The following is a 21950-nucleotide window of genomic DNA, read 5'->3' on the forward strand; positions in this document are numbered from 1 at the left end:
AAAACACGGAATTATCCATAACCCGGAAATCGTTTCTGGAAATACCACCTAGAAGTGTCTCAAATAGATTATTAACATATTTTCAAATATTTCCTAAGTCTAAACTAAGGAAAAGGGTTTATTAATCAATATTAATTGAGAAAGGTGTGAATCATCTAGAAACTCACACGGATCGACTAGGAAATAATCTCAACCGTTGATTAAGATTTAATCTTAGCCGTTGGAGCCCCATAGTGAGATTATAAGAAGAAGTCGATGGGTAAATGGAGGAACACACTCAGTGTGCGAGTTCCTTGGCAAATCGAACTACCCAGTTGCAGAGATCTAGCAAGGGAGAAGTTCAAGCCACAAGGACGCACAAGTGAGATTGAGGGTACACAAGTTGTAGATACTCGATGATCGAGGCAGATCGATTTTCCAGTAGCAGGTGATTCAGCAGTGACACTGAGCCAGTGATCGAGTAGCAGGTGTCAGAGGGGCAAACTAGCAGATTTCTGGAGGAGTTTCTGATTCCAAAAGAGTCAAGAGAGAAGAGGTTGAATATTTCTGCAAAAAAGGGCCACATTATAGGAATTCGTGCAGGACTGCAGGAATTCATGCATGACTGTAGGAATTCACGTGTGATTGCAAGATTTGCATGTAATTACAGGAATTCGCATGTAATTGTAGGAATGCGCAATTACAAGAATTTGTGTGTAATTGCAGGAATTCATGATTACAGGAATTCACGCATAATTGCAATAATTCGTGATTACAGGAATTCACGCATAATTGCAGGAATTCGCAATCACAAGAATTCACAATTACAGGAATTCGCAATGGATTTGCAATAGAGAAAAAATTCTCTAGAATATCTTTGCCAGTATTTCTCTCAGATTGGATTGCCATTTGGGCAGCCATGACTTGTACTTATAATTTTTGTTGTTGCATAATAATAATAAAACCCTCATCAGCTGCACTGGTTTTCCCACATTAGGATTTTCAAGGGAGAATTCTCCAAAAATAATGGTGTTATATTTTTCTGTGTGCCCACTAGAATTTTCTCAAGTCCAATTTTTATCTTCTACGTATTTTAATTTGGTGAAAATTACAGTTGCGAAATATTCATTGTTTGTGTGGGCAAATAAATTGTTAATTAATTTACATTAGAAGAATAATTTCCAGTTGTTGCAATAGAGTTGAAATTTTCACATGGTATCAGAGCATTGTTGATCAGATCAGAGGCTCAGAGACGAAGTTGTAGAAAATTCCGCAGTTCAAAGGGAGATCTGCGCGAATTCTTCCCAGATCTGCTTAGAGTGCAAATTATAGAGGCAGGGGTTCGACTTTATGTTTGCAACGAGCAGAAAAATTGATCATCCTCAGTAGCGAGAAGGTTGCACTACAGGAATTCGTGCGTAATTGCAGGAATTTGCAATTACAAGAATTCACGTGTAATTGCAGGAATTTGCGATTGCAAGAATTCACGCATAATCGCAGGAATTTGCAATTACATGAATTCGGAGTGTGACTGCAAGAACTCGCAGGAATTTGCAGTAGATTTGTTGGATAGAGGATTACGATGAGAATACCAAAAATTTCGTTGAGCAAATCTAGGCACAATAGGTTTGCAACTAGACCAACAGTAGCAGATCAGCGCTAAGGAAGAGAAAGACACACACAGAGAATTTCTCTCAAGGGGTCTCAAGCTCTAGATATCTGATTTTCCAGTTGCATATTGGCATAAGCTGTGAGCAGGGGCTCTAACTCCAAAAGGGAGTGTGTGTAGCAGACTCAGCAGTCGAGCAGTAGGAAAGAGGGATATTTTCGATCAGATTGAGAGATGGCCACAGCTGGACTCAAAGATCATGATAGGTTGGAGAAGCCTCCAACTATGTCATCTGGAAGGCTAAGATGTCATTCCTACTAGATGAATATGATCTAAAGACCTACGCAAATAATATGGTGGCAGTACCCCAGAACCTAGATCAGTTGAAGGAGTACATGAAAGAGATCGTGAAGGTGAAGCGGATGATCTTGGATGGAGTCTCAGACCATATAGTCTCACATGTGGCAAATAAAGGAACGTCCAAGGAAGTGTGGGATGCTCTCGCTCAGCTCTATCAAAGAGTACTTCCGAGCAACAGAAGATGTTCCTAAAAGAGAAGCTGAGGAGCATCAAGATGCAGAAGCATGAACGCATAGATGCCTTCTTCACCGGATTCAAGAGGTCTATGATCAACTTGCAGCCATTAGGGAGGCACCTCAACTGATAGAGCTTGTTCGTTTAGCACCGAACTATATCTCATAGGAGCGGCAAGCCTTTGTCCAAAGTCTCTTGGGCAGAGACACATTGCCTAGATGGGACAGCATGTGGTCAGACCTACAACAGGAATAGTTGAGGCGAGCTCTGTTAAAGAACAAAATCAGCGGAAAAAGCCTGTTAAGTTATGGTATGTTCTATGCTTAGAGCGATTTACTTTTCTTTCTTATTATTATTCATAGATGAGCAATCACATGTGCATAAGTAAAGTGCAGATAGAACATTAAACGATCAACTGAAAACAAGCCAAGACAAGAGACACAAGATGTGGCGGCTAGCCAGGGACAAACCCCACAATGTGTGGGAAAACCCTTTGATCAAATCTTCTTTTATCTTAAATAATTCAGCAGAGAGAAATAGTACAATAAATCTAATTTATATCAGCAGTAGAAAACCCTAGATCAGCAGCATCAGCATTAGCAGCTTCATCATCAAAACTAGGGCAGTCGATATCTCAAAACCGACTGTCGGATCGGCTTGATTCCACCACCAAAAGTTGCAGCCTTCAGAGGAGGTTCAGATGAACCTACAGCACAGTTCAAAAGAGGAGGTTTGATGGTCCACGCTGGTCAAAGTTTAGATCTACGGTTGTAGCTTCAGTTTCAGCAGCTTCCTTCAAACTAGGGCAGTTGATATCTCACAAACCGACCGTCAGATCGACTTGATTCCACCACCAAAAGTTGCAGCCTTCAGAGGAGGTTTAGATGAACCTACAACGCAGTTCTGATGAGGAGATCTTCTGGTCCACACAGGTCAAACTTCACTTCTGCAGTTGCTGCCCTAAAATCTGCAACTGCTCCTCCACATGTGTGAGAAAGGTCTCTTTTTTGTGCAGTAGAGAAGAGCCTCTTTTCTGTGCAGGAGAGAGAGAGAGATGTGATGAGATGAGTGAGTGCAAATGAGAAAAAGTCCTCCTATATTTATACACAACTGATAATGTTTGAATAGATGCGATTGTTGGGCTTCTGAGCCTACATGAGTTGTAGGTCGGCTAAATAATTACTCCATAATCAAAATAAATTCATATCTCCATAAATACTTATCGAAATCAGATGATCTTTAGATCAATCCTACACCTCTCGACGAGAGGATTCTAATAAAAATATTATCAGCCATGAATGAGATGTCCCTCATGGAGTTTGGCCCTAGTTGCCAATTTAACAAAGCCTCAAGGACACAAAAGGTGAGAAGGAGGAAGAGAATGTGGCCCTAGCATCAAAGGGTCAAGGGGAGAAGAAGAAGAAGAAGGACCTATCTAAGGTCAAGTGCTTCAGGTGTGGCAAGTTTGGCCACTACAGTACCCAATGTCCTCTCAGGAAGAAGGACAAGCAGGAGAAGCAAGACAAGGTGGCAGCGTCCATAGAGATAGACAAGTTGTCCTTTAGGCTGAAGGAAGATTTTCACCATGTTAGCAGTTATACCTCCAGGAGTGAGGTGGGGCGATATGGAGCTATAGTCCCAGAGCAGCGCAGAGGTTGGGCAAGGTCCATTGAGGTGTCCTCCTCATGGATCATTACCTTGGTACGGGAGCCCACAGTATTCAGTAGCAGGATGGATTAGTGTCAATGATGCAATCAGATTCCCGAGTGATAGTTGCAAACTAGTTCTAGTCAGGTCTTGAGGAGCACAGATGCAGTGTTGAGGCGCGCAAACACGGTGTTGACAGCAGAGCAGGGGGCTCAGTGCAGAGTTAGCAGCAACGCAGATACTTCAATGGACAGTGCAAGTGCTAGTAGCAATCAGATACTCAGGAGACAGATGATGCACAAACACAGTTGATTCAGTATTTTGGATGCTTCTTAGTTGCAGTAGTTGCAATTGAACAGCAAAAGTTGAGAGGGAGTTGCAGTTTAGATGCAGAGTTGGCAGTAGTATGGCAGTGTCAACAGCAACACAGATGCAGCATCAGAATTGCACAGTGGTTGGTAGGCAGTGGTAGTTGGTCACAATGGCCAGACATCAATAGCGTATAGAGGGTGCTACAAAGACAGGGTGTTGTAGCAGTAGTACATCACTAGAACACCTTCCTCACTTAAAGGGAGTGTTAGTTTTTGTAGCATCAGAGGTGTTCTAGTCTCGAAACTTTGTGGAGAGGCCAAAACACGGGAGTTCTCTATAACCCATAAATCGTTTATGGAAATTCCACCTATAAGTGTCTCAATTAGATTATTAGCCTATTTTTAAATATTTCCTAAGTCTAAACTTAGGAAAAGGGGTTAATTAACCAGTATTAATTGAAAAAGGTGTGAATCATCTAGAAACTCACATAAATCAACTAGGAAATAATCCCAACCATTGATTAAGATTTAATCTTGGCCGTTGGAGTCCCACAATGAGATTATAAGAAGAATTCAATGGATAGATGGAGGAACACACTCAGTGTGCGAATTCCTTGGCAGATCGAGCTACCAAGTTGCAGAGATCTAGCACGGGAGAAGTTCGAGCCAGAACGACACACGAGTGAGATTGAGGGTACATCAGTTGCAAATACTCAGTGATCACGGCAGATCGATTTTCCATTAGTAGGTGATTTAGCAATGACATTGAGCCAGTGATCGAGTAGCAGGTGTCAGTGGGGCAAAGTAGCAGATTTTCGGAGGAGTTTCTAGTTCTAGAAGAGTCAGGAGAGAGGAGGCCGAATATTTCTGCAGAAAAGGGCCACTCTACAGGAATTTGGGCGTGACTGCAAGAATTCGTGTGTAATTATAGGAATTCGCGGTTACAAGAATTCGTGTGTAATTGCAGGAATTCGCGCGCAAATGCAGGAATTCGCGGGTAATTGCAGGAATTCGCGCACAATTGCAAGAATTCGCGATTACAAGGATTCGCGCGTAATTGCAGGAAATCGTAAAATAGGAATTTGCAGTTACAGGAATTGGCAGTGGATTTGCAGAAGGGAAAAATTTTCTCTAGAATATTTTTGTCAGTATTTCTCTCACAATGGATTGTCGATTGAGCTTCCATAAATTGTACTCAAAATTTCTATTGCTGCATAATAATAATAAAACCTCATCTGCTGCACCGGTTTTCCGACATTGTGTTTTTCCGAGGACATTTGTCCACAAATAACTGTGTTATATTTTTGTGTGTGCACCAAAATTTTCTCAGTTCCTATTTTTATCTTCCGTCGTGTTTTAATCTCGTGAAAATTGCAGTTGTGAATTTTTCATTGTTTGTGTTGACAAATAAACTGTTAATTAATTTATAGTTAGAAGAATAATTTCTCGAGTCTGCAATAGAGTTGAAATTTTCACAACGTAAAGCCTCCCAGCATTATGGTCTTGTATAAGAAAGAGCTTGTCAAGTTAAGGCCTTACTATGTGGACAATGGTGGTCATGATGTTGATGCTTAAAGATGTCTTACCAGTCGGACTCTTCAGTTTGAGAATAACCTTGTACCAGAGTACAATTATGAATATCTCCCTAGTTAAGACTCAAGAGGGAGTGTTGGAAAATGTAACTAGTTTCGGTCTTCATAATTGTTATTGTAGTCATGTCATTATGTATATCTTATGTTACAAGAAAAAGAAGAAAGAAAAATATTATTTAAAGCAAGGGTTTCATGCTCCATTTTGATGGTCAACTAGGTCAAGCATGTTCTTCATGCTTCTAGGATTTTTCATGTCAAAAGAATATTTTTCTTGAGTCAAATCATTTGTATAAGACCTTATTGGGCAAGTTGTAACATGTAAAAGATATTAATTATGGGACTAGAAAGTCCTTCAAGCCTCCTAGCACAAGTCGGCCCTAGCAAAGGCAAGTTGGTCTAAAGAGGGGTATTCGACCTCATGGAAAGCCTATAAATAGAAGTAGATTCGACCTCATGGACAGCCTATAAATAAAAGTAGAACAACCTCATTTAGTCACCAATTCAATCTCTCAATCAACATGTTCGATCTACAATAGAAACAAGAAGAAAAAGAGAGCGAAGGACAAGAGTCAAGGAGAAAACCCCATCGAAGGATAAAACACAGAGTTTTGATATTTTTTGGTCAAACATGCAAGAAGATCAAGGTTTCTGATCTGTTGCAGGAAGCCAAAATTGCAGGCTGAAAATATGAAGTAACTGCAGGTCCAAAGTATTGAGATTGCAAGGCGAAATCTGAGTTCGGAAGCAAGCTTGAAGAAGGATGACTTTTGTTGACTAGAGTGGACTTTTGACCTCTTATAGGGTTTCTTTGGAGGGTTGACTTGGTGCTTGGAGAGGGACTTGGTCTAGGGTTTTGGGTCTTGATTTTCTCATTTGAAGCATTTTCTATAAGAAAATAAGAGATTTTATGGGTTTTCCCCTTGGAGGGGTTTTGCATTTGCCCTGGCTTGGAGCCTAATTTCTATGTCCATTGTCTTCACTATTATGGTTCTTGATAATTGTTTGATGAGAAAATCTAATAAAGAAACAAAAGAAGATAAAGTAAAATTCACAAGCAATAATTAAGGTTAAGGAGAAATTGAACTAATAGTTTCCCTATTGCATTCTCCAACAGTTAGCTTATTTTCTTTTTCTTCTATTTGTTCTGTCACGGGAAAAATTCATCATCCAAGCACCGCAAGTTATCTCAAGGGAAATCTGAAGACTGGACAAATTCTTACAAGTAATCTTTGAGCAAATCGTACTACTAGTACACTAATCTTTGTGGGAACTTGTCTAAAACTAGTCGAAATTTATGAGTTTGAGAAGAGCGAGAACCCTAAGCAAGACAGACTTCCTGTGGACCAAATTCGGTGCTAGACAGTGACATTTCTTGAGGTCGAATTTTGTGCAAGGCCAGAGTTTCCTCAGATGGTCGAAACCCTCCTACAAGAGTTGAACCCACATGGAATCTAGCTCATCGAAAATTTGTATTTGAGGCATGGTCTGAGTCATTAAAGTTGTTAGCTGAGCAAGTCTTCAGAAGAATAAATATTTCTTATCCTGTGTTACTCCACAGTTCCGAAGTCTAGAAATTAAGTGTGAGCCGTTCCGAAGTCTAGAAATTAAGTGTGAGCCCTGTAATAAGAAGTGTGAGCCCTAGCATGAGATAGAAAGATTTCTTTAGGAAGTGGTTCTGATTTGAATAGACCCAAATTGTTGCAATGATTAGGGCAAGACACAGACCTAAGGCAACCTAGGATATTAGAATTTTGTAGTATCAATCTACTAAAAATCAAATCTTTGTTATATTGTTGAATTCTCTAAGATCTATTTGGGATTACATTTATTGCAATAGTTGGTGGAACCATTGGATTATACTGTTGGGATTTATTCATATTAAAAGTCAGTACTACTTATTGAGAATTTTGTTTTTTGTGGTTGAATTGGATGGTTTGTATAAAAAGGAATTTTTGAAACCCTAGATATTGAAGGAGAAATAAAAACTAGGGCAAAAAATTCCTTACAATATTATAGCCTAGCATCTTTGTTTCAATGCACTAAATGCATTGGCATAACCAATGCATTCATTGATGGAAGCAATGCATCCTTGTTGTAAGTTGGGCACTCTTGCTACCATCTGACCTCGAAAACCTCCTATGCAACTTCATGTGGCATGTGCAATGAACATAAGCTTGCAATTGTCCATACCCTGATTGTCTCGCATAGCTTATTATTGAGGTTAAAAATGAAAACTTATATTTTATTAATATAATCGATATTAATTAAATTATAGCTTATATATAATATATGGTACATTTAATACGTGTGTGTAAATATGTATGCTTGAGAATATATATATATATATATATATACTCTTTCTCTCTCTCTCTCTTAGATATACATACATACATATATCTCATTATTAAATTTGAAGTTGAATCATGTTTACACACACACACATCTATATATGTATTATAAAAATAATTCAAATCCAAATTCAGTTATGAAATACAATGATGCATACATCATAAATGATTCAATGAAATACAAATAGTAAAATACTATATACATTGACTAAAATTTTAAATTCATCATTCAACATTCTATAATCTACATTGATTTAAATTCATCATTCATAATTCTACAATCTACATTGATTTAAATTCCTCATTCATTATTCGACAATACGATAAGTACTAAGCAAAATAGTAGATATTAAAGTCTAAAGACTAGGATAGTAAAATTAAATTACTCAAACTCAAAAACAGTGAAGAGTGACGAGTCAAAGACTCAGTGTGAGATCATCAATATCTAGAGTCAATACTCAAAAGTTATAACCTAAAATGAACAATGGACATTGAACCAATGTTATCAAAAAACCGGACTAGTTCTATCAAAAGAAGGAATTGGAAAAAAATAGGGCCAAAAAACGAGTCAACCAAGAAATACATAAATATTAAAATTCTAAAAAATAAACATAAATACTCATGTGCATCCATCCATATCAATCCAAATATCACATTTAAATAGCAAGGGTGCGCATAATAAAAAAAGCACCGTGTAATCCATCTTTGAACCAAATGTAGATCAACAAAGAGGCTCTAGATGACCTCTATGTCCCCCTTTATTGAAGGGGGACACTCACAAGCACCCCTCTTGGGGAAACACATTCCCCACATTGGGGAAACGTTTCCACCTGTGTTTCCCCAAGTTTCCCCCAAAAGGGGAAGATGAGGAAACATTTCCCCAATCTTTTGCCCATTCCAGGAGCATGGCAAAAATGAGGAGCACACCCCCCACCTTGGGGGATGCATCCCCGTGTAACACTGATATATATAGACACATACACATACATATATATATGTGTGTGTGTATGGAGGTAAGGTTGTGGGAGAATACTTGTGTTGCGCATACTCAACATAAGGTTGCAACTATCCATACCATGATAATCTCTCATACCTTATATTGAGGTTAAAAATGAAAGCTTATATCTTATTAATATAATCAATATTAATTAAATTATAGCTTAGATAGTCAGTTGGGTTTATCTCACGTGGTTCCCAAAAATGATTGTTATCTCCCCCACCTAGGTTCAATATCTTGCAAGTGACATGATGAAGAGAAATATTGATGTAATGGCTACATGCTTATGAATATTGTTGTAATGACCCTCACTCTCACCCCAGGCTGAGAAAATGTTAATTTTAGGTATGTTCTATGTTGAGAGCAAATTTACTTCAATTTTCCATATTAACTCAATATCAATTCCAGATTAGCAATCACATTTAGCATGATAGTAAAATGCAGACAGAACACAAACATAAATCGCAAAAAACAAGCCAAGACAAGAGGACACAAGATGTGGCATCGGCCAAGGACAAACCCCAATGTAGGGAAACCCTTGAAATTCTTCTTATGTTCTTCAATAGTTCAGCAGAGAGAGAGAGATAGTACATATACATTAGAAGTCAACATTTTGACTTTGACAAAATAAGAGCAGAGATCTTCACTAAGAAGATAACACATGAGGTAGCAGATCTTAACACAGATGATTTCATCACTGTGTTGCACTTAATTACACTATGCTTCACTCATCATACGGCATACAATCATCATTGTGTTGCGCCCATCATGTTGCACTTCAACATCACTATGTTGCACCATTCATGTTGCACTATATTGCACCATTGTCATGTTGCACTATGCTGCACCATCCATCACTATGCTGCACCACTGTCATGTTGCACTATGCTGCACCATCAATCACTATGTTGCACCATCCATCACTATGTTGCACCACTGACATGTTGCACTATCCATCACTATGTTGCACCAATGACATGATGCACTATGTTGCACCATCCATCACTATGCTGCACCACTGTCATGTTGCACTATGTTGCACCATTCATCATCACGGTGCTCTACTTCATTACTATGCCTATCCTACTGCATCCATCATGCTGCAGCATCATCATCATTATGCTCTACTTGTTGCACTATGTTGTACCCTTCATTGCACTATGTTGCACCCATCATGCACTTAATGCATACTGCAACATGTTGTTGCAATTATCAATGCATAGCATCCTTAGCTGCTTGTTATGGCTTGCATCCTAGCAGAGCAGCTAAGCTATAGATGTAGACTCTTTCAACAGGGCTTCATGAAACAATGTTTAGGACACTGTTGAAACTTGGTGAAAACCTCCTTTATGACTGCATTAAGGTCATCTCCTATGGCAGTGTTTAGGGCTTATGACTGTGCCTTGACTTTAGCCCTGTGTTTCTGTTAGAGGGCTTCGTTATACATCTCCCTTCTTTGTCTGCAGTCAGATCTCCTCACTGTTCTTCCAGCTCCATTATGACAGCGTATTATAGGGCTTCTCCTTGCTGTGTATAGAGGTCTCTTTTAAGACAGTGTGAAGGGATCCTCCTCTTGTTGCATTGAACCCTTGTCTGCGGAAGAGACCTCTTTCTTTCCAGCGTATGAGTGGAATAAGGCCAACAGTTAGGGCATGCATTAAACCTCCTTCCATGATTGTGATAGGGACAGCGTTAGGGCATATAAAGACAGCGTCTTAGGGTCTATTATAGACCAGCGTTTTTACCCACTCCTTGTTGTGTTTCCATGGCTACATTGAAGTCTTTAGAATAGCATTAAAGGTTCTCCATTATGACTGCTATTACGGCTGTTGTAGGATCTTCAAGAGGACCCTTTCTCCTCCATGTCTAGGGCTTCTTCTAGACTGTAATAAAGGGCACTTAGGCTTCTTCCATAAACTACGATAAGGTTCCTCCATAGACTGCATTAGGGTCTAGGGCATCCATTAGGGCAACGTATACTCTTAGTGACTTTTCCTTCCACCAAAACCCAAACGAGTGGAGAGGAAAAGATCACATGAGATGACTAACTAATGACTTGCAAGCCACCTCTTCTTATAGTAAAACGTTGAGTATATATGGGGGTAATTTGGATGCTCGCCAACCTTGACGAATTGTCACAAAACACAAATAAATTCATATCTCCACGAATACTTGCCAGAATCGGATGATCTTTAGATCAATCCTACACCTCTCAACGAGAGGAATCCAGGAAAAATATCCGCTGCCATAAATAAGATGACCCACATGGAGTTTGGCCCTAGTTGCCAATTTTAACAATCCCTATCAACTAGGGATAACTCCATCAGCTAATCTGTACTATCTTTGCCATCAGTCCCTGCACTGTTCTGCTCTACTGAACTATGAAGAAGAAGTGATCGAGAATGTATCTTACCATCCTCTACTGACCCGAAGTCAGTCCCATAAAAAAGAGTGTCTCATACCACTCTTACTGACCTGAAGTCAATTCCAATAAAGAGAGTGTATCATACCACTCTTACTGATCTGAAATCAGTTCCAAATAAAGAGAGTGTCTCATACCACTCTTACTAATCCGAAATTAGTTCCAAAAGAGAGTGAGGTATATCACTCTTACTGACCCGAAGTCAGTTCCAATTGATCCCAGATCAAGATCATCCTAGCACAGGGAGTACGGTAGTAACACAATGCGTCCATCAGTATTACTATGGTCCCTATCCTCATTTCCCTACTAATTGGCCAGATGAGAGGTACTTCCCATGAGTCCCAGACTGCATGGGTAGGATGTCTCAGTAGGAGAAGGATGAACCACTCATCCTGCCTACATGTCGCCAAGGGTATCCCAGGGGAAGCTTGAACCACTCACCCTATGACTGTGTCTCAGCAGGAGAAGGATGAACTACTCATCCTGCCTATAGCAAACCACTAGGGGAAAGTTGAACCACTCACCCTATGGTTGCTCATTGCTCCAAGAAGTACCACCAAGACCCACGGAGCTCCCAGAGCTCAATGTCCATATTAGACAGGACCGTTAGGAGAGAGTCTCTACACGACTCCTAGTCGTTCTCAAAAAGTCAATAATTTGACCTTTCCTAGGGGCTTCGACAGAATATCGGCAACCTGCACATCAGCCCCAATGCGATGGGGCCTTCTTGCTCCTCGATTTACCATATCCAAGATAAAGTGGTACCTGATGTCTATATGATTGGAGCAATCACAGGATTCCTAAATAATCAAATCCCCCTCTGGTTGTCACAGAAGATAACAATGGTATCCAGCTCATGTTGAAACAACTCACTGAAGATCTTCCACAACTAGACAGCTTCACACGAGGCCATACTTACAACTATGTATCTAGCCTCACTAGTGCTCAAAGCAACCGACTTTTGCTTCCTGCTCGTCTAGGATATCGAAGCAGGACCCAAAGAGAACCAGCACCTAGAAGTGCTCTTGTGATCCTCCACACTGCCTGCCTAGTCAGCATTCGAACAATCATGCAGCTTCATATTTCCTGTAGTGTATCTCAATCCATGAGAGATTATGCCCCGAAGAATTTCAAAAGATTCTTAGCACCAATCCAATGAGGCTCAACCATATATGAGCTCAACATTATAACTACAAAACATATATCCGAACGAGAGTTCACTAAGAACATCAATGATAGTATGAGTTTATGAAACTCAGAGGCATTTCCCAAATCAGGTTTGGCATCACTACCACATAACTTCTTGAAGTTAGGCTTCATCGAGGTAGTCACAAGCTTGCAGTTCACCATTCCAAATCTGGAATCCAACTCCCTCTTACTTTTGCAAATGAGAGGGTCTGCACCTGTAAGAAAGAAGTCGTCATCATAAGGTGCCAGTATGAGAGGTCTATCATCCACAACCTTCAAGTACATGTTTGGATCGGCTTCACTCCTAGTGAATCTCAGCATCATCAGCTAGCTATCAATCCTCTCATATCAAGCTTGGGGTGTTTGCTCTAAATCATAGAGAGCTTCAACTTGCATACATGAGATTCCCAATCATGAATCTCAAACCCCTCGGGTTGTTCTAAAACTGTGGACTTGCTGCATGAGGGGAATGGTCCCCTTTGTAAGTTTTTCTTCAGTACATCTTGAACATGTACCTCCATGCTCTTCTTGAATTCAGGCATCCCTGTCACCATCTGACTCACATCAGGTAGGACCCCATAATGAGCATACCTTCGGTGCTATAGAAGAGATGTGTCAACTAACATGGTCCCCATTGGACTTCCTACAACTTGATACAAATTTCCAACCCTGAACTTCAAGAGTAAAAACATCTTTAAAATTCTTTTTCCAAACACGTATCTTTACATCAATGAATGCCACCTTGTGACCTTTGTCTTCCATTGCCGAAACAGACACCAGATTCTTCTTGAGATCAGGTACATAACGAACTTTTTGTAAATGAATCGTGTTACCCTCATTCAATTGAGGGGTAGCATTCCCTACACCCTTTCCAAGATAGGTGGCATCGTCTCCAAGAATAATCTCCACGATTGCTTCCTTCTCTATCAAATTAGAGAGAGCTTCCTTCTATCCAATGAAGTGCATTGAAGCACTACTATCAATAAGCCAGATTCCCAAAGAGTCTGGAGGAGAAGTAGCGGAGAGGGCCAATATAAGATAATACTCCTTTAGCTTACCAGAAACAACATTTGATTCTTCATACTTGGAGATCCTTGCTTTTTTGAAGAGTCGGCCATTTCCCCGATGACCTGCATTCCTTTTTCCTTTGCCATTGTACCTGCCATTCCTTTAATCATTAAAGATGCCCCTGTAATGATTGTTATCATCATCAAGTGGTGCGTCCCTTCTATTTGGACACTCCTTCGCATAATGGCCAAATTTATTGCACCCAAGGCATTTGCCTTTCCTTCCACCCTTGGTGTACTTGTTCTTTGTAGCTGGTGCATTTTATGGAGGCTCAGGGATTTTACCCTTCACTATAAAAAACCCATTGAGCCTTTGACCTTGTCCAGCGGTTTTCGGTGATTGCTCTTTCACTCTTGCTTGGGCTTCGTCTTCACCTCAGCTCTGATACCATGTTAATTTTAGGTATGTCCTATGCTGAGAGCAAATTTACTTCAATTTTCCATAGTAGCTCAATATCAATTCCAGATTAACAATCACATTTAACATGATAATAAAATGCAGATAGAACATAAACATAAATCGCAGAAAACAAGCCAAAGACAAGAGGACACAAGATGTGGCGCCAGCCAGGGACAAAGCCCAATGTGGGGAAACGCTTGATCAATTCTTCAATAGTTCAGCGAAGAGAGAGATAGTACATATACATCAGAAGTCAACATTTTAACTTTGACAAAGTAAGAACAGAGATCTTCACTAAGAAGACAACACATGAGGTAGCAGATCTGAACACAGATGATTCCATCATTGTGCTGCACCGATCACTGTGCTGCACTTCATTACACTATGTTCCACTTATCATACGGCATACAATCATCACTGTGCTGCACCCATCATGCTGCACTTCATCATCACTATGCTGCACTATGTTGCACCATCCATAACTATGTTGCACCACTGTCATGTTGCACTATGCTGCACCACTGACATGCTGCACCATCCATCACTATGTTGCACCACTGCCGTGCTGCACTATGCTGCACCATTCATCATCACGGTGCTGCACTTCATTACTATGTCTATCATCCTGCAGCATCATCATCATTATGCTCTACTTGCTGCACTATGTTGTACCCTTCATTGCACTATGCTGCACCCATCATGCACTAAATGCATACTGCAACATGCTGCTGCAATTATCAATGCATACCAGCCTTAGCTGCTTGCTATGGCTTGCAGCCTAGCAGAGCAGCTAGGCTATAGATGCAGACTCTTTCAACAGGTCTTCATGACACAATGTTTAGGACAGTGTTCAAACTCGGTGAAAACCTCCTTTATGACTGCATTAAGGTCATCTCCTATGACAGCGTTTAGGGCTTATGACTGTGCCTTGACTTTAGCCCTGCGTTTCTGTTAGAGGGCTTCGTAATACATCTCCCTTCTTTGCCTGTGGTCAGATCTCCTCACTGTTCTTCCAGCTCCATTATGACAGCATATTATAGGGCTTCTCCTTGCTGCATATAGAGGTCTCTTTTAGGACAGCGTGAAGGGATCCTCCTCTTGCTGCATTGAACCCTTACTTGTCTGCGGAAGGTACCTCTTTCTTTCCAGCGTATGAGTGGAATAAGGCCAGCAGTTAGGGCCTGCATTAAACCTCCTTCCATGACTGTGTTAGGGACAGCGTTAGGGCATATAAAGAGAGCGTTTTAGGGTCTGTTATATACCTACGTTTTTACCCACTCCTTGCTGTGTTTCCATGGCTACATTGAAGTCATTAGAACAGCGTTAAAGGTTCTCCATTATGACTACTATTAGGGCTGCTATAGGATCTTCAAGAGGACCCTTTCTCCTCCACGTCTAGGGCTTCTTCTAGACTGTAATATAGGGCACTTAGGCTTCTTCCATAGACTGCGTTAAGGTTCCTCCATAGACTATGTTAGGGTCTAGGGCATTCATTAGGGCAGCGTATACTCTTAGTGACTTTTCCTTCCACCAAAACCCAAACGAGTGTAAAGGAAAAGATCACATGAGATGACTGATTAATGACTTGCAAGCCACCTCTTTTTATAGTAAAACTTTGAGGATAGATGGGGGTAATTTGGTTGCTGGCCGACCTTGACGAATTGTCACATAACACAAATAAATTCATATCTCCGTGAATACTTGTTGGAATTGGATGATCTTTAAATCAATCCTACACCTCTCAACGAGAGGAATCCAAGAAAAATAGCAGCTGCCATAAATAAGATGACCCACATGGAGTTTGGCCCTAGTTGCCAATTTTAACAGAAAAAGAATAATTTCCTTGCAAAAAAAACTTCATGTCCAAAAGGGGCAGCTCAATTGGTGACTGAAGTAGTGAGTTCTGGGAAAACTGAGAGATCCAAGGTTCAAATCCCTCCAGTTGTGACCCGTTTTACGGAGAGGAGGGCAGCACATAGACTCCCAGAGATTTACTTGTAGCTATGTGTCAGGTAGGCTGTTGGGTCCTCTGTGATACAAATAAAAAAAAAAACTTAGATATAATATATGGTCTATTTAAAACATGTACACGCTTGTTTGATACAGATGCACTATATTGGATACTCGTTGCTTACATAAATGCACACAACAAAGTATTTTGACATTGAATATCATGAATCTAAAAATTGGGTGGATGAATTTAACTCTGTTACTCTCACTTGGGCTCTCCTTTTGACCATTTGTACTATTTATTGGCTATTAACAGAATAATTTAATGTTTTTTTCCTTTTGGTAGAGGCAACAACGTTATATTGGGTCTTGAAGGTTGGTTGTCTCCTCTTATACTGACTATAGACATCATAACTCCAAGTTGTGTTAACTTATTAAACTGTTTGTGCTTGCTGAAATTATTTTTGTCTATCCCCTCAACGCTATTGGTGACTGCACAATAAAACATGTTAATAGAAAATATATTTACTCCAGAAGATGACTACACATTTCCTCTGTGTAGTTTTCCATACCAAAGCCATATTATGTTTTAATAGAGTAGCAACGGATTTTTGTTGGAAAATGCCGCATGCCAGTGGAAAAAACCAATCTAATACCAATTAGTTGTCACAGAACACTCATTAGAAAGTGATAATCCCACAAGTCCAACAGCAAATACAAGTCCGATGAAAAACATATTTAATAAATGTTGAACGAATGATGAATATAACTAAACAATCACAACTTTCTATATAATCTCCGAAAGATGAGTCACAACAAATGAATGTGACGTTTAGAGAACCTAATTAATAATTAGCTTAATTAATATTAACTAGGTCAAAAACTTTGTTATTCAGGAGCTACTCCTACCTAGTGGGGAATCTGATACCTTCATTTTTGCATCTCCATGAAATGCAAAACAGGAAAGAATGGTTCAGCAATGGCACAAGAGAGTCAACTACTCCCAGGGAGCAATTATGCCAGATCCAAGACGTTACAAGAGCTAGTTTCCTATCATTTACTGTTGTTGGGAGCAAAATGGGACATCAGGCCAGTCAGTGATCACCCACATGCAAGGTGATAGAATTCAAAGATTCCATTCTTCCGAAGAGTTGGTTTGTTCTCAATTTCTAAGCACAAAGATGTAATATCTATACAAATAACTACCACCTCTCCAGTTACATGAGCTATGGCTAGGAAATTCTGTCAAAATAGATACTTTTATCCAGACATCAACGGCAAGCCAAACAAAACATCACTGTTGATTTTAGCAGATGCCACTTTCCATTTCCCATCAAACTTATCTATGCCTTCCTTGTGAAAAATACATGTCAAAAACATTTATTCTGACTACATGGCCCTTAAATTTCAGCTATTACCTTCAGTAAAGGAATTGGAGGTTTTTCTTCACCAGGTTGTGGATCCCACTCAAGTAGGACTTCCCCTTTCTCAACAGCTTCACGTACATGGGGATACATATTCATGGCAGTTCTTGAATGAAAATCCCCTCCAGCTTTAAAAGCATCAAGCATACTCTTGCAGGTTGAAAGATGAGCAAGAATCCTCAACTCCAACTGCAAGAACGTAAGCCAGTCCCCTGCATTAGCAAGATATACACGAAGGACCTCTAATGGCCATTCTGACACTCAAATATTAGTGGTCAGTGGCAATCCCCTATCAACAATAACTTCAAAAATCTAGAAATAAATGGTACTGAATCACTGATAGTTAACAGAAAAGAGTATGTAAGCACACAAAACTTAACAATAGGTATTCAACTACTGCACCTGCCCATAATCAGCAACAATAAGAGAGTTGCCTTGTTCAGCAATAAATGCTCGACGAATTTTATAGCGGTCTTTCTCCAATGCAGGTTGATTCTGGTGCCAACACATACATGTGAAATCATAGACTGAAACAAATCAGATAGAACAAACAACGTAGGAAATAATTAAAAAAGAGTTGAAGCATTGTTTTGTCATATGTGCTTTTACAATATGAGACATGTAATGTTGACCCAAAATGAGTCAAATCAGGAAAATCCAAACAAAAAATGTTAAGCACCAACCATAGTCATGCATCTCTAAGCACCAAGGTATAATAAAGAATAATTAACCTGTAGATTTGGTTTCCTTGCAGACAAGCGACCAGTTTCAGTGTTGATATTTAATGAACAATGCACTCGTCCTTTTTGACCTGATATCTCTTTTCCCTAAAAAAGTTCAAACAAAGTAGCCAAATAAGTCATGTGGTTTTCAACATGAAATAAAAATTTACACAAACACCATTCAGATGAAATGAGCATGAGGATAAGATGCAGCACTGCCTCCATTTCATAAAAGAATATAAGGCATGTTTAAAGCCACCAGTGCATCTATTTGTTAAAAAAGGACTATCAAATCATCAACAGCAAACAAAAAATAACAAAACTCCAACCATGAATGTTTGTAAAAACCAAGAAAGATCTACAATGAACATAGACATGAAAGAAGTAACAGTGTAAAGGGTAAAAGCACCACAAAATGCAGGACATGAAAGAAGTAATAGTGTAAAGGGTAAAAGAACCTATTGACGGTGCTGGACCCGCCAACATGTCAAGGGGATCTCCCTGGTAAGAAGTCCCAATTAGACCTTAGACCATTTGTTGTAGGAGTCCCAGCAGTGGGTCGTAAGGTAATGCCTTGACCACGATGTCGCACAGAGGCAAGTAAGATAACTCTGTTAGTAGCAAGGGTGTGACTGATGCAGTCAGTCAAGGAATGAGTATGAGAGGTTCCAACACTTCAAAAGGGGAGGAAGGTGAAGGTGAGTTCCAAGTTGAAAGAGATTAGTCCCAACTCGGATAGGAACACACAACACAAAGGACATACACAGCGTCCGGCATAGCAGTCGACATAGATGTGGCAGTGCCAACATACAAGGTAAGATAACACGAACAGCACTTACGGATCAATCTGAGACGAGTGTGACAGTTGATATAACAAGGTTCAGAGAAAGGTCTGTCTGGTGTCCGGTAGAGCAGTCGACACGAACGGTGACAACATTAACCACATATGCAACACATTAACAACAGGATTCATATAATTCTATGTGTATCACTGCATACACAAGTACGTAAGTTAAACAACATATATCATTAAGGCAACCGAAGCAGTCCAACTACAATAACGACATATGCATGAAAATGTGTTGGCTTTTATTATATAAAGAAGTGTAAGTCACAATATGTAAACCTGCTAGCCCTATTAGTAGAACGTTACAGCCACATCCACCTGCTCCTCCAAAGAGATGTACTAGCTCCGTGCAGTGGAGAAGCCAAGGCGCGTTACAATACTGTCCAAGCCTTCTTCAAAATAGTCTTAGTAGAAGCTTGGCTGACCAAAATCCCATACAATGAGTTATGAGGGGCTATTTATAGCAAAGGTTGGGGTGACCCTTGACATTCCCCTTTGTGACAGTTCAACTACCCTCGTGACTCTTCAACTACTCTATGACTGTTACATCCAACTGTTGACACTCGACTTACACTTGACATGACTCAACATTACAATGCACATGTGATGAGCGTCGTATAATGTATTGCAGCAAGGATGCTACAACTCCTGGGCTACCAGCTTTACTTATCAACCCGGGGTTCGTACAAACTTGGAGGTGATAGTGTTGTATGCACAAGTAAAAGTGATGGTTCTACCTGTTGTCACTGTTCAGTTGGCGAGAGACCACTGGGGTTCCAAGCCAGACTTCTATAGAGTCAGAAGAAGCTTGATTCTTTGATGGAAGAAGGGAAAATCTACTCTAAGAGAGAGTTACTCTACTGCAGTAATGGAAAAAGACAACATGTAATGCTAAACCACACCATACCCTAATTAACCATTTAAGAAGCTATGCTAAGCAGAAATGCTAAATCAACAATAAACAAATGCTACTATCTAAGTTGCAGAAGTAAAAAGCATCAAACAATACTAAGGTGCAAGCAAAGAAACTCAACTAAATATGTTTTCACTTTCTTGGTTTTTTAGGCAAAATCAAATATGCAAACCTAAGTTGCAGGAAACGTGGCCCTAGGGGGCGTTTCGCCAGGGGAAACGACACGAAACGCGTTTCCCCGTACCGTACGGCCTGGAAACGCGTTTCCGGCCGTACGGCCACGTTTCCCGAAACGGAAACGTGGCCGTACGGCCGGAAACGCGTTTCCAGGCCGTACGAGCCACGTTTCCCCCAAAAAAACATTTGTTTTTTAATTTTTTTTTCTAATGTAGATCTCTTACATTTGTTTGCCTTAGTGTTGATATGCAGTTCATGGTAATGTTAAATTCTTAAAGTAAAAGTGATATTCTCCTTTATTTTTCATTTTCATCCTTTTACTTAAATTTTTAACATTACCATGAAATGACTCAGGATGTTTGAGAGTGGTTTCGCCATCATTGGATTTCATATGGAGAAAGTAGAATTTTAGATCTTACTCAAAATCCAGCAGACTTATCTGTTTTTCAGGATTTCAGGATTGGGGGGATTTCAATGTTTCCATTGGATTTTATCATGTACTAGGGTATGGAACTTGTATTTAATCGAGAGAACAAAGCCCTCTATGCAGGGGAGACTCCCAATAATCAAGAGAATGTAGGGTACTAGGGTATGAAACTTGTATTTAATCAAGAGCACTAAGGTCATTCGACTATGTAGGAGGAGACTCCCAATCAACCACGAGACAAAAAATTAGAAATTTCTCGTGGCTGATTTTGGATATTTCTATTTTCATTATGTGATTATTCATGAGTAAATGTGATGTAAATTTAGATACTTATAGTCTATGCATTGACAATTGACAATTTTATCATAATGTAATAAATTAGAATGTATCATATATGCTTTATGATTGCACATATTTCTTAAATTCCTAATATATATATATATATATATATATATATATTCGCGTTTCCCCGTTTCCAAAATTTGGGGAGGTCGCGTTTCGTATCGCTTCCCGTTTCGGAAACTCGTACCCGTTTCCCCGTTTCGTGCAACCTTGATGCAAACTAATTGTTCTAGTGGATGTGACAGGTGGATAGAAGGTGTTTGACGATGGCTAGAAGGTTTATGAAGTGGTTGGATGGTGTGGAGGGGTCCTAGGAGGCTTTTTGTGACTTCTGAGAGGTTTCCCATCAATTCGGCCTCAAAACAGGCCGTTTCAGGAAAGGAAACCTACAAGATATAGCCGAGAGCTAATTGTGAGGTGTTGGAGGTGTTGGGAAGCTTAGGAAAGGTGTGTGATGGGTGGAATGGAGTGTTAGAATGTCTAGAAGCACTCAGGAGTCAATATCCAAGATAAGAGATGGCTAGATTCGCTCAATGTATTTAGGAGAATTTCAATGAAAAATGATGAAAAACTAGTGAGGGTGATGGTGAAACAAGGGATGGCTAAGGTGGATGAAGTGGAAGGTGGTTGCTGGTTATGAAGTCTTGGTCTCCTCCTGAAGTACCTACTATGCTTAAAACATGTGTGTCTTCCAAAAACTATGCAACAAGATACATTTTCATAAACTAGAAAAGCATGAATCAATTGCCTATATTATGCATGAATAAAGTTGCTTAAGGGAATGAAATTATGAGTGAGATCTTATTGCAGAAATGGAGATGGAAAAAGATGACAATGAAATCTGCCTTGCAACATTAACCAACTACTAAATTACAGACAGCAAACTCCAAAGCTCATACAAAAACTAGAAATCTGTGTTTTTGGGGCTGTTGAAAGGTCCCTTCCTCAAGTCATGGTCCCAGAGGGAGGAAGTGAGGCCAAGACACCTACTAACAACCTTGTCGTGATCCTTTTTCTCCTTGCTAACCTGCTACTTGAAAGAAGCCACAAATGG

At 39.9% G+C, this 21950-nt stretch overlaps 1 protein-coding gene across 1 annotated transcript in view; it reads right to left on the bottom strand.

Annotated features, from left to right (window-relative positions):
• The window catches only part of LOC149229157 (DNA polymerase I B, chloroplastic/mitochondrial-like), a 195531-nt gene that overhangs the window by 80311 nt on the left and 93270 nt on the right, over positions 1-21950 (bottom strand). Inside the window, exons 6-8 of the mRNA XM_089378507.1 lie at positions 18200-18295; positions 17871-17963; positions 17463-17657 (exon numbers count right to left, since the gene is read on the bottom strand). Coding sequence (XP_089234633.1) covers positions 17463-17657; positions 17871-17963; positions 18200-18295 — 384 coding nt within the window. The remainder of the gene's footprint in view (positions 1-17462; positions 17658-17870; positions 17964-18199; positions 18296-21950) is intronic.

The sequence above is a fragment of the Pinus tabuliformis genome, chromosome J, assembly GCF_031772625.1.
Source record: "Pinus tabuliformis cultivar Carrire ecotype Pingquan chromosome J, CPIR1, whole genome shotgun sequence".
NCBI classification, from domain to species: domain Eukaryota; kingdom Viridiplantae; phylum Streptophyta; class Pinopsida; order Pinales; family Pinaceae; genus Pinus; species Pinus tabuliformis.